The sequence below is a fragment of the Dipodomys spectabilis genome, unplaced genomic scaffold (assembly GCF_019054845.1).
Source record: "Dipodomys spectabilis isolate Male_0828 unplaced genomic scaffold, ASM1905484v1 ptg000234l, whole genome shotgun sequence".
Classification (NCBI taxonomy): Eukaryota; Metazoa; Chordata; class Mammalia; order Rodentia; family Heteromyidae; genus Dipodomys; species Dipodomys spectabilis.
This window is the reverse complement of record NW_024870911.1, coordinates 6,316,445-6,329,988: the sequence shown is the minus strand read 5'-3', so window position 1 is coordinate 6,329,988 and position 13,544 is coordinate 6,316,445. Positions and strand designations below refer to the sequence as shown.

Genomic DNA, 13,544 nt, shown 5'->3' with positions numbered 1-13,544 from the left:
AGTCTATCAAAGCAGGAACTTTTGTGTGTGTGTGTGTGTCACCACAAGTAGAGTTAATATGAACACAAATTTTAGAATTATCTAATCATAGAATTTTGAGGTTACAAGGCATTTTAGAGATAAGGGCAATAACTCTACTGTATAAGTGAGGGAATTGCGGTCTGAAGAAATTAAGTGAAAGGCTAAGAAGGTGACTTAGCAGTAGAGTTCTTGCCTAGCATGCATGAGCCCCTGAGTTGGATTCCTTGATACCCCATAAACAAACAAAAATAAATCAAATTTGTTCTGGGGTTGGGGAGTTAGCTCAGTGGAAATGTATTTGCCTCACAATTGCTAGGCCCCGAGTTTGGTCTTCAGCTCTGGAAAAGTAAGAAGAAAAACAAATTAAGTGATTTACAGATGTCACATCCTTAGCAGAGTCCAGGGCTTCTCTAAAGTCCCTCACTATACAGTGCCACTATAAGCCACTGTCACAGCCTTCTCTGTAAGCTGCATTTACGTGGACCATTTTATTTTTAATCGGACTGGGAAAATACACTAGAACATAGCAATGAAAGATTATGTCATATTTAAAAACTGTATAAAGTGATTTCTTTTGGACAATATTGAGATAAAATTAAGGATGTAATATTTACTGCATTGAGTGGGCTCTAGGGGCTCCTCCTGTGCTTGCTTCCTCGACTCTCTGAAGCTGAGAGTCCTGAAGCTGAGATGGAGTCCCTTCAGTCAGGATGCCCATACTTGCAGCCACTGAGAGTACTGGGCCAGAACGTGAACTGAAGTGAGTGGGTTTTAGCAATATTTCTAGTGCTAGTCTGTATTTCTGCCGTCACGCAGAAATGGCAGATTGTTGACGTTACACGCCAAAAAACTACTAAAAACAAGCTAAGATCCTTTTTCATTAGGTTTCTGGACTTATTTAGGTGATGAAACTTTAGAATCTGGTGTGTGTGTGTGCGTGTGTGTTAAAGCCTATGGAACTGTTTTATTCTGTTTCTAGATCTTTTAGCTGTGCCTAAGCATCCGTATGCTGCTATGGAGAACTGGGGACTAAGTATTTTTGTGGAGCAAAGAATACTGCTGGATCCCAGTGTTTCATCTATTTCTTATTTGCTGGATGTCACCATGGTCATTGTTCATGAGATATGTCACCAGGTATGAGAATAAAAGGATAAGGTGTAAGTATCATATACCAACTCTCTAGAATGATTTCAGATCCCTCAATTAGAAGAGATGAATTATTACTCTCCCTATTAAGTTTTATACCAAGCATGGCGTACTTTTATTTCCCACGTGACACCACAAACACAAACACATAAACAGATCTTATTGGAAAACAAATGTCATTCAGTTTACATGTACTGGGAAATGACTGACATTTCCACTGCCCAGCCACACCTTTGGAGCCTCATCTGGTTGCTGTTTTCTTTCCTATCTGGTCCCCCCGCCCCTCTTCCTGGTGATTATTAGTGTGTGTCTATGGTAAGTGTCATGATGGCGATGATTTAGTGTAATGTCTCAAGACGCAGCTGAGTTTTGTGTACGTGTCAGAATTTGCTTTTGCCAAAATCAATTTGTTATTCCCCTTTTCCCATGCCTTAGACACTTAGGAAGCCTTTTACTAACTCAGCCATAAATTCTTTGTTCTCAAATGATTGTTATTTTTTTTTCCTTGGCATGTTTAGAAATTCATATGTAAATTAGTCAGCTTTGTAGTGAAGCTGAGATAAAATTAATTTCATTTTGATTTTATGCACTTTCTTAAAATGAGTGGAAGGTATTAGAGTAATTTAGTTTCACTGCTAATCTAAATCTTGATTTTAGTGGCAAAACACACACTTAAAATAGATGTACTTATTAATAATAGAAAGGAATACCTTTCCTGATTCCTAGTAAATATGCATGGTTTTTAACTGAAAACTACCAAAATTTCACTGTAATACAGCATGATTTTTAATATTGTAAACCTAAAGAATTTTTTAAAAGCTAGAAAGACCAAAGAAAGAATGGCATGGATAATTTTGTCAGTGAAAAAAATGTGAACTGTTAAATGCTAATACATGAATCTGACTTAATGATGGATTGGTTCAAGCTATGTGAGCATTTACCTAAATGTCAGCCTTTTGCAGTGAACTTGTAGAATGTTTATATCTGTCATGTTGACTAGATGAGATGTGTTTCTTACTTTAGAAAATCGAATGATCAATTACAGATAAAACTTGGGCTTCTCTTCTGGCTAAAGAGCGTGACTTCCATTAAGCCTAACAACTCAGATGCAAAAATCAAACTCCTCTGAATATTTCTATAAGCAACAAGTTAGATGTACATTTCTGTTGGAGTCAAGGCACACTGATAATGCTGTAATTGTTCAGAGACTTTGATTTTTTTCTTGTTTTATATTGTTTAATATTATGAGTTAATTGCTTATAAAATCTTAGTGGTGGTAGATTTCTTACTATGAAGTAATAGATCAGAAAACAGGAGAAACTAGGAATAATTGTCATTATCACTGTCATGTTAATTTTGGCATTGCTTTCCTTTCCCACCTGTTTGCTGTTGCAAGTCTAAGCACAGGGTTGTTAGTTATTAATTTTTGGCTAAAAAATTAAGCAAGTGACAATAAAGCTTTAGTTGTCATCAACATAGCTAGAGATTCCTGGAAGGGTGATATTTTATTGTTAATATTGAAATACTTAGGAGTGAGCTCTTCATTGTTACTGTGAAAGCTGTTTTTCACCTGGTACTCATCTGCCTTTAAGGCCTTTCTTGTCCTTGCTCCATCCTGTTCCTATATATGCTAGTCTCACAGATCTTTCATTTCTTGGAGAGCTCATTCCCACCTAGAGTTTTTACAGTAAAGTTTATTTTCATCTGCTTGGAAACTTCTTGCCCAAGGTTTTATACAGAGGGGTTATAGTTCTCTGAGTAAGATAATGAGTACATTTCCTGTCGAGCATTGTTAACCCCCTCTTTTGTTTTTCCCCAAAGTGTCATTCATATTTATTTTGCTTTATTAATCTCCTTCTACATCTCATATTTCCCACTTCCACAATAAATTATCACCTGTATGAGAAGGGACATAATCCAATTCTTTATCACTGAATCTCAAATGTTTAAGATAGTCCCTAGCTTGTAATGTATTCTTTTATGAAATAAAAAGGAAAGAATTCTTTTAACTTTTCCTAAAATAAACAAGAGTTCCAGAGTAATGCAGCCTTTTATAAAACACCCATTGAAATTTCAACATTAGGGCTGGGAAGGTGGCTCAGTGGTAGAGCGCTTGCTTTGCATGCCTGAGGCCCTGGGTTCGATTCTTCAGCACCACATAAGCAGAAAAAAAAAGCCGGAAGTGGTGCTATGGCTCAAGTAGTAGAGCGCTAGCCTTGAGCTGAAGAGCTGAGGGACAGCGCCCAGGCCCAGAGTTGAGGCCTCACGACCAGACCCCCCCCCAAAAAAAAAAAATTCAACATTATATATCATGAAATAATCTGAGAGACAGAATTGCTTTTTGGTCGACCCATCCTGGAGAGTCAATTTTTGAGGACCATTGAAGCTTTCAGTGAGGCTAATCAAGGAATCCTCTGAGTTGCTCTGCCACTTGGGGACAATGGTTCTAGGTCCTCTAGTGATGAGTCATTCACTGCCTCTCAAGACATCATTTCCCATATCAGGCTACTTTAATCACTCAGAGACTTTCTTACACTTTCAGCGGCCATTTACCAGTTCTAATTTACATTCAGTATTCCCAAGTTGTTCCCTATTGTAGGGTCACAAGAAGCAAGCCTTTTCTTTTTCTCTATAATAGATCTTCAAATATTTGAAAATAGTTGTCATCTATTTTCTCCCCTTTATGAAGAATTCTTTTTTGTTCTTTTCTGAATGCATTTATAAAATATAAATAAATAAATAAATAGTCAAATAAAGCAATGCAGTCTTACCACAACACATTTTGAGATCACAAAATCCATTGAGGATTGACCTCCAGCTAGGGTAATTATTATGTAATACATTTTAGGTAAACTTGGTGTGAGATAAATGAGATTTCATCTGATGGCCATTTCTTTTGTTACTACAGTGGTTTGGTGACCTTGTGACTCCTGTTTGGTGGGAAGATGTGTGGTTGAAGGAAGGTTTTGCTCACTACTTTGAATTTGTGGGTACAGACTACCTCTACCCTGGCTGGAACATGGTAAGTTTACCTTCCTCTAATCCTTTGGAATCTCTGTAGAACACTGATCTGAGCATGAAATGTGAGATTATCCATAAATCACCCTATCAGTTCTCTACCATAAATTCAACTGATTCTTGTTGGGTAAAGAAAATGTTAACTTATTATAGCAATAATACCATATTAATATATCTTAATTATATACATGAAGTTTGTCCATATTTTATGTATTTCAACTCTCATTCATCTATGTATGTACAATTTCAAAAACTCATTTGCAATTCATTAGGATATCAAAATGAATTAAAATGCCTTTATAAAACTTCGAAGAAAAACCACCAATACCACACAATACTATGTGAAGGATCTCATAAATGTGTAACTTAAAACCTTAAGGTTACAGAAATATTTCTAAAAGTATCTTTTGATTTTAGATGACTTTGAACCCACATTAAAATTTTCATTATGCTGTGGATTATTACTGATTTATTATTTCATTATGTCTCAATATTAATAGACGTTATTATTACGAATGACATTGCACATACACAGGTAAGTTTTTTTTTTTAGCTCATCCAGTTACTTGTAATAAAATCTTTTTTATTCCTCATTACAAAAAATACATGTTAGATCAAAAAGTAATCAACAGAATTATACATGAGGTGAAAATTGACAGATTTTGATAGTCTTTTTTTTTCTTTAAGAATTCCTTTCTGGGAAACCTAGATTTTGATAGTTTTAAGGATAGTCATGTATCTTCAGTTTCAAAGTACTTAACTTAGTATAAGAGTACGTGGAATGAGTTTCATATTCTTTTCATTATTTTATTATTTGACTTATGAACATAGCTTTTCTTCAAAATATTTTTACAAAGGTATCAGATCTAATATGACTGTGACTTGTGTTCTTCACCTAAATACAGAATGTATATTGGATGTATAAAAATCTCATGTGAGTTGGGCACTGAGGGCTCATGCTTGTAATCCTAGCAACTCAGGAGTCTTGAGATCTGGTTCGAAGCCAGTCTGGGCAGGAAAGGTGTGTGTGTATACATACATACATACTTACATACATACATACATATACATATACATACATATATATATATACATATATATATATGTATATATATATATGAATCTCGGTGTAAAGACACTGTACAGAGGGGTTACAGTTACATGAGTTAGGTAATGAGTACATTTCCTATCTAGCATTGTTACTCCCTTTTTTTGTTTTTTTTCCCCTAACATCCCTTCCCTCACCATCTCCCCAACTCCCGAACTCCTCCCCCCTCATCCCAAGATGTAAAGTTTGTTTGCAACATAGTTTCTTGTACATCTCTTTGCTACAATGGGTCAACTTGTATCCTTGTTTCAGCATTTTGTTATTTCCCTTCCCCTCCCCAAGTTAGAAAAATGTATATACAAGATGAAGGGCACCAGAATCAAATACAGTGAAAACAGGGATTGTACCTTGGGGAAAGAACATACAAAGGAAACAAAAAATATCACATTAAAAACAGCAGTGATAAAGATAAAACCTCTTGTGTTCCTATCTTGGGGTTCATTTTGCTTAGCATCATTTTATATGTTCAGATATACAGATAGACAAGCAGGCAAAATTATTCTCAACATATACTAGTTATTGCAAATAAGGGAAACCATGGGACCTGTGTTTCTTTGGGTCTGGCTTATTTCACTTAATATTATTTTTTCCAAGTCTTTCCATTTCCTAAGAAATAGGGTGGTGTCATTCTTTCTGGCCACCCTGCACCAGAATCAACTCCAAATGGATCAAAGACCTGGAAGGAAAAACAGACACAACATTACAGGAAGGAATAGGAGAAACTCTAGGGCTCCTCAGCACAGGCCGAACTTTTCTTAATAAAGAACTAGAAACACAACAAATCAAAGAAAGCTTCAACAAATGGGATTGCATGAAACTGCAGAGCGTCTGCATGGACGTAGCTAGCAAGATCAATAGAAAGCCCACGGATTGGAAAAAGATCTGCACTAGCCATACAATGGACAAGAGTCTCAGATTTAAAATATACTTCAAACTTAAAAAACTCCCCCAACAACAAATCCTCAAAGAAACAACCGCCTGATTAATAAATGGGCTCAAGACTTAAAGAGAGACTTCTCTGAAAAGGAAATAAGAATGGCCAATAGACACATGAAGAAATGCTCAACTTCTCTAGCCATAAAAGAAATGCAAATCAAAACAATGTTGAGATTCCACCTCACCCCAATTAGAATGGCTATAGTTAAGAGATCTAATAACAACAGATGCTGGAGGGGATATGGCCAAAGTGCAACCCTACTTTATTGTTCGTGAGAGTGTAAACTTGTTCAACCACTTTGGAAAGCAGTATAGAGGTTCCTCAAAAGACTCCACATAGAGCTCCCCTATGACCTAGCAATCTCACTTTTGGGCATTTACCCAAATGCACAAACAAGGCCACACTAAAGCTACCAGCACAACGATGTTTATCACAGCATTATTCACCATAGCTAAGATATGGAACCAACCCAGATACCCCTCAGTAGATGAATGGATCAAGAAAATATGGAACACAGGTTTTATCTTTGTTGCTGTTGTTTTTTGATTTTTTTCTTTTGTATGTTCTTTCCCCATGTTATAATCTCTGTTTTCACTGTATTTGATTCTGGTGCCCTTCGTCTTGTATATACATTTTTCTAACTTGAGGAGGAGAAGGGAAATAACAAAATGCTAAAACAAGGATACAGGTAAACCTATTGTAACAAAGAGATGTACAAGACACTATGTTGCAAACAAACTTTACAACTTGGGGAGGAGGAGGGAAGAGTTGGGGAGGTGGTGAGGGAAGGGATGTTAGGGGAAAAACGAAGGAAGGGATAACAATACTAGAAAATGTGGTATATGCCTCCATATGGAAGAATGACACCATCTCAGATTCTTAACTCCAATTAACTACCAGAAAGGCCAGAATGAATCTGTGTCTCAGGTGGTAGAGCACTAAGGTTGAGCATACAAGCTCAGGGACAGTGTTCAGACCCCAAGTTCAAGCCTGCGGATCTGTACAGATACAAAACAGAATACCTTATGTGGTTAAAATATAATGATTTGGATTAAGTATAGATTTAAAAACTAACAAATGGATGATCAGTCACACAGAAGGATAACTGTTATCACTAAGAAATGACAACATACCTATCACCATTAATTTCTAAATAGGAAGGACTCTTGTCTCTTTCTGTTCGAATTATAAAAATTACCAAGATTTCCTGTTCTTTGGTGGTTTTTGTTTTTTAGTAGCTTTCCTTGCATTCAGTGGAATACCTCTACATACTGACTTTATGAAACTTGTAAGAAATTCTGTAAACAAATTGTCCCACTATAAATTATTAATATCTTTTTTTGCATATGAAATGCTAAGAAAAAGTTGACCACATAAATATGGGAGAAAGCTGAGTGACTGTATCAGTCCTATTTTTCATAATGACATCAGCAAAGAGAGAAAGAAATACCTGGAGTAAGAGTGATGATAGCTTCAGCAGCAGCTGCATAGGTGTGTTATGCGCAGCCCCCTGCCTATGAGTGCATGGCTTGGGCCTCTCTATGACTGAAACTAAAAAGGAAAGATGAGAAGTCAAGCTCATGTCAGGAGCAGAGAAATTCAGAAAGTTGACCTCTCTTGCCTCTAATCTCAAAAACAGTGCCTTTCTCATTTACAGACACTAGGTCTCAAACACTGAAATGTAATTTCAATTTGCTAGGGAGATTACTAATACATGCTTCCTTCCATGGAACACCTATAAGGAAGAACTGGATTAAATATGATATTGTTAGAAAGCTCTTCCTCTGATTTAAGCTGATATACTTGCTTTGATTAGTTGTTATAAACACACACACACACACACACACACACACACACACACACACACACACACTTAGATTTATTTATATGTGAGTATGTGTTTTCAGAGCCAGTTTCCAGGACAGAAACAATTACTTTTTGATATTAGCAACACTACATAAAATAAATGTTTGTATGTGTGTGTGTATGTGTGAAAATGTTTTCCCCTTTGAAACTAACCAAATTTATCATTTTATAGATGGAATGTCTTTACAGATGTAAGGTCGGGGGGGGGGAGGGGGTGTGGATTGGCAATAAGAAATTCAGATTCTAAGAATGCCATTTCATCTCTCTAACACATCCTTATCATTTGAAAGGTGGGACGGCTGGTTGGACTTAGTAAGTTACACATAATTTCTGTGAGGTCTTTGAAATAAATATATAAGCCACTGCACAAATGTGAAATGATGCCACGGCCTGGAAGTTGAACCTTCTGTTAGAAAATGCATTGATTTTATGAGGAGATGCTGTGCATTTCCAATACCAGTAAAATATTTTGACACCAGGATGTATATCAGTTATATATAGATTTTAAAATAATTTCTATAAACTTTGTGTCTGGATTCATTCTCTTCAGATCAATTTTTATCTACCTCTGCCATGTGGACTCTTGCACGGTGACATAGCCAGAGAGTTGCTTAACATAGTATTATTGTTTGACAATTCTCCATCATTTTTATTTAAAAAAATGATCCATGACTAAAGGATTTTCATGTATCCCAGAAAAGGATGCATAGATCTGATACTGAGGTGGAGGAAATCACATCCTCATGTAAATTGCATAAATTTCCATTAGAATTTGTCTAGTCCCAAGATCAATAGAAAGCCCACGGATTGGGAGAAGATCTTCATTAGCCATACAACCGACAAGGGTCTCATATCTAAAATATACTTGGAACACAAAAAATTAAATCCCCCAACAACAAATCCTCAAAGAAACAACTGCCCAATAAATAAGTGGGCCAAAGACTTAAAGAGAAACTTCTCTGAAGAAGAAAGAAGGATGGCCAATAGACACATGAAGAAATGCTCAACCTCCCTAGCCATAAAAGAAATGCAAATCAAAACAACATTGAGATACCACCTCACCCCAGTTAGAATGGCAAAAATCAAGAACTCTAATAACAACAGATGCTGGAGGGGATGTGGACAGAAGGGAACCTTACTTCATTGTTGGTGGGAGTGTAAACTTGTTCAACCACTTTGGAAGGCAGTATGGAGGTTCCTAAAAAGACTCCACATAGAGCTACCCTATGACCCAGCAATCCCACTTTTGGGCATTTACCCAAATGTTTATAAACAAGACCACACTAAAGCTACCAGCATAACTATGTTTATTGCAGCATTATTTACCATAGCTAAGATATGGAACCAACCCAGATGCCCCTCAGTAGATGAATGGATCAAGAAAATGTGGTATATATACACAATGCATTTCTATGCCTCCATCAGAAAGAATGACATTGCCCCATTTGTTAGGAAATGGAAAGGCTAGGAAAAAATTATATTAAGTGAAGTAAGCCAAGCCCAAAGAAACATAAGTCCCATGGTTTCCCTTATTTGCAATATCTAGTATATGTATGAGTCAAGCAGAAAAGGTCGGATAATGTGATGTTAGGAAAATGAACCCTTAGATATATATTTAAATGTTTTTTTTCTTTCATGCATTTGTTTCTAACGCATTTATAAGATTATTTCTTTGTTGCTTTGTATGTCCCTCCCCCACAGTATAACCCCTGCTTTCACTATATTTTATGTCGGTATAATTTGTGGAGGAGAAGGGGAAAAACAAGTCGTTTATGGATACAGGTGGACCCGTTTGCAACAATGAGAAGTACAAGTTATCATGTTGAAAATGAACTTTACAACTTTGGGGGAGGGAGGATTGGTTGGGGGGGTGGGGAGATGCTGGGAAGGGATGTGAAGGGTAAACAAAGGAGGAGGCAACAATGCTTGATAAAAAATGTACTCATTATCTTGCCCATGTAATTGTAACCCCTCTGTACATTATGTTCACAATAAAAAGAAAAAAAAGAATTTGTCTAGTCTGTATTGTGGGTATCACCCTTGGTCTCTTGCATGTATGTAACAGTCATAAAGTGCTTATGTAATAGCAATCATTAACTACTAGGGTAGAGTCTTTTATTAAAGGAATACTATAGACCATCACATAGTATTACATTTTAAATTATATATTGATAAAGTCTGCAGATTAGAAATATCCTTCCTCAAATTTTTTATTATTAATAAGGTTTTTCTATTGTGAAAATACTGTACTTGAGCAAGGTAATGAGTTCATTTCTTATCAAGCATTGTTTCCCCTTACATTCCCTGCTTTCCCATCTCCCCCCCACCCCCCACAGCCTTCCTCAAATTTTATAAGAACACTAGGTACAATGACAACTACTCATGCAAAGTCATGTAAGTAGACTTCATTACACAAAATATTTAGAATATCTCAAAGAGTATTGCCTAAAAATGTAAAATGAATCTCTTTTTCTTTCTATCCTCGACAGGGTTGAAATAATAAAAATAGATTCTTTAATTAGATCAGTTCATTGTAAAATGCTCCAAAGACAATTGCCTATTAAAATATGAGGCATTGGAATGAAATCATCTTTTCAGGTTTTTAAATTTTGTTTTTAAGAAGAATCTGAAATATTGTATTCATTGAGTTTAATTCTTTTCATTTAAATGCAGACATATGGTGAATACTCTTCAAGAAGAATGTGTAAAAGTAGTAGAAACTATTTACTTTAGGTTAATAATTTACTTGTTTAGGTGTTTATTTCTTGATTCAATGGCAATACGGAAAATGCTTTTACATACTTTAAAAATATACACTAACATACTATCCACAATAGTTTGTTGCTTGTTGGTATTACCTATAATTTACCAAATTAAAATCTGTTCATTTAGCAGAGCTTTGAGGCCAGAGATAAACCATTTGGAAATTAGATATACTCATTTTATAATCTTGTGAATACTAAATACTAAATAAATGTGTATCTATATCTATAGTTAACACATATCTGTATATGCTTATGTCTATTTATCTATATCCATCTAGATATATATCTATGTATACATATCTTAGTTTTCTATAGAGCTGTAACTATCTATTACGATCAAAATCCATATAAGAGTTGTCTCTTCACACCAAACTAGAAGATCATCAATTGTTTTATACTGATTACTATTTTATTTTCAGATTTCTCTCACATATTGAATGTGAAAAAAATATAAGGATTTCCTGTATAGTCTCAAAGGCCTGTGGGCTCTTAATTATATTCAGTTGTTTAAAAGTCATCCACAGTGAAAGACTAGAAGGACAGTAGAAGTAATGCGTGCGTGAATCTCTTGGGGTCCCAGTTTTCAAAATACATGTCTTTGTGTTTTTCCTTCACTCTTCCTTCCTTTTCACTCTGCAAGAATTTTTATCTCCTCCCAAAATACAGACTTTTAAAGAGTTCCCATTAGCGAGAAACTTGGAAGCTGTATCTCCCTGTTCTGGAAAAAAGGGTTTCTTTTCCCCTAATGTTGGTGGTCGGAGCAGTGTTTGGCATTGGAGGATAATGGGTCTATAAGAAAGACAAAGAGGTGGCCTGCGCCAGTGGCTCATGCCTGTAATCCTAGCTACTCAGGAGGCTGAGATCTGAGGATCATGGTTCAAAGCCAGTCCAAGCAGGAAACGCCCTGAAACTCTTAACTCCAATAACTATCAGAAAGCCAGAAGTGGTGCTGTAGCTCAAGTGGTAGAGCACTAGCCTTGAGCTGAAGAGCTGAGGGACAGTGCTCAGGCCTAGAGTTCAAGCCCCATGACTGACTGACTAAATAAATAAATAAATAAAGAGGAAACAATGACAGAGGTAGAGCTGTCATGGACACAGCAGCTAATTCCATTAAAGAAAAGTGTCCCTGTGCCATATTAATCCTCAGAGTGAGTGCAGGAAGATGCCTGATGTGCCAACTATGTGTTCCAGTGCTCCATGCATCCTGTTTACACTGAAATTAAAAGAAAGCACACATTAGGCTAACACGAACACAATCCAGTGTTAAGTAATCCTGAGACTTGGATCCTAACCAATGTGATACTAAATATTTCCAGCAAGGATTAATAGTGAAAATAACAAGGTGATTGCAACTAATGCAAATAACATATTTTTAAATGTTCTTCCCTATACTAGGGAGAGCTAGTTCTATTCTTTTCATAAAGCATCTGCTTTTATTAGTATCCTCAGTAAGGACATCTGGTAGCAAAAAACAAGTAAGACATTTATTAGAAAAGCACTCATTAGTTAATCACTTAAGTATATTAACTGATTTAGAAATTTTTTTTGCACAATGTTTCTTAGTTTAAATAGATGAAGAATACTTAGAAGTAGTTTATATTTTTGTTTATACTCATAATTGGTTTTTCAAATGAAAATCAAAATTTTTGACTTCACAATTGTTTGGACTTGGAAAAGGTTCAAAATATTTAAATGGGTTGTCTCATTTTAGAAGAATCCCTTTTCCTAAATAAGATAATTTTAGAAAATTTAGATGTATTTTTGTCCATTCAGGTAAATATCTAGCAGGTGTTTTTTAGTAGTATTACTTCATATCTTTTTTATATATGGTTTTTTAAAATTTAAAGCAAAGCTAAGCCACAAGTTGAAAAAAAAACATACCTGTTCTTAAAAGATGATTTATTTTTAAAAGGAAAGCATGTTGTTCAGAAAGACATTGCTTCAGGTTTTGTATGCTATCAAGTGAGAGATAAAAGACAAATGAACATTCTCTATGGAATAAAGCATTTATTTTGAAGACTGTTCACATTGCATGGTGTCAAGGTCTTTCCAAATTTTCTTAGGAGTTTAAAAACCAGCCAATGCATTTATAAGATTAGATACTAAATAATAAAGCCCTTACTGAACCTGCAGCCTAACAATAATCAAGGCCATTTTTTCATGCCTAGAAATATTACAGAGGGAAATCAGCCTGCACATTCTCATTTCAAGTAACAGCAGTGTTAAAACATATTCCCGCTTGCTGTCACTGGATAAGCCAAAAGTTGAAAATGCCAAAATTGGACACCAAAATGTTAACATTCTACTTAGGCATGGTAGTCTCAAATATAAAATATTGGTCACAGCAGGTTATCTTATTATTTTGTCTGTCCCTTGCCTTGCCCTGAAAAAATGTTATCTTTCAATAACATATCAATTTGCAATATCAGATATTCTTTAGTGTTTTCCTAAAGGAGAATTTGTTTTGCAAAGCTCTGATATGAAGATAATCAAAGGCCAATAAAAATAAGTCATTAAGTTTCTAATCATTAATCATTAGTTTTAACTGTTAAATATCTTAAATGATATTAAGATACAAGCCATTTCTAAGCAGCCTGCGATTGTGTCAGTTCAAACACTCTATGAAATGTTTTCCTCTTTTCCATCAAGTTTTTTAAAATATTGTTCACATATATGAAGCAAG

At 35.4% G+C, this 13,544-nt stretch overlaps 1 protein-coding gene across 1 annotated transcript in view; it reads left to right on the top strand.

Moving 5' to 3' along the window:
* Trhde (thyrotropin releasing hormone degrading enzyme) overlaps positions 1-13,544 on the top strand; it is a 388,269-nt gene that overhangs the window by 207,298 nt on the left and 167,427 nt on the right. Inside the window, exons 4-5 of the mRNA XM_042698986.1 lie at positions 1,001-1,155; positions 4,076-4,189. Of these exons, the coding sequence (XP_042554920.1) occupies positions 1,001-1,155; positions 4,076-4,189 (269 nt within the window). The remainder of the gene's footprint in view (positions 1-1,000; positions 1,156-4,075; positions 4,190-13,544) is intronic.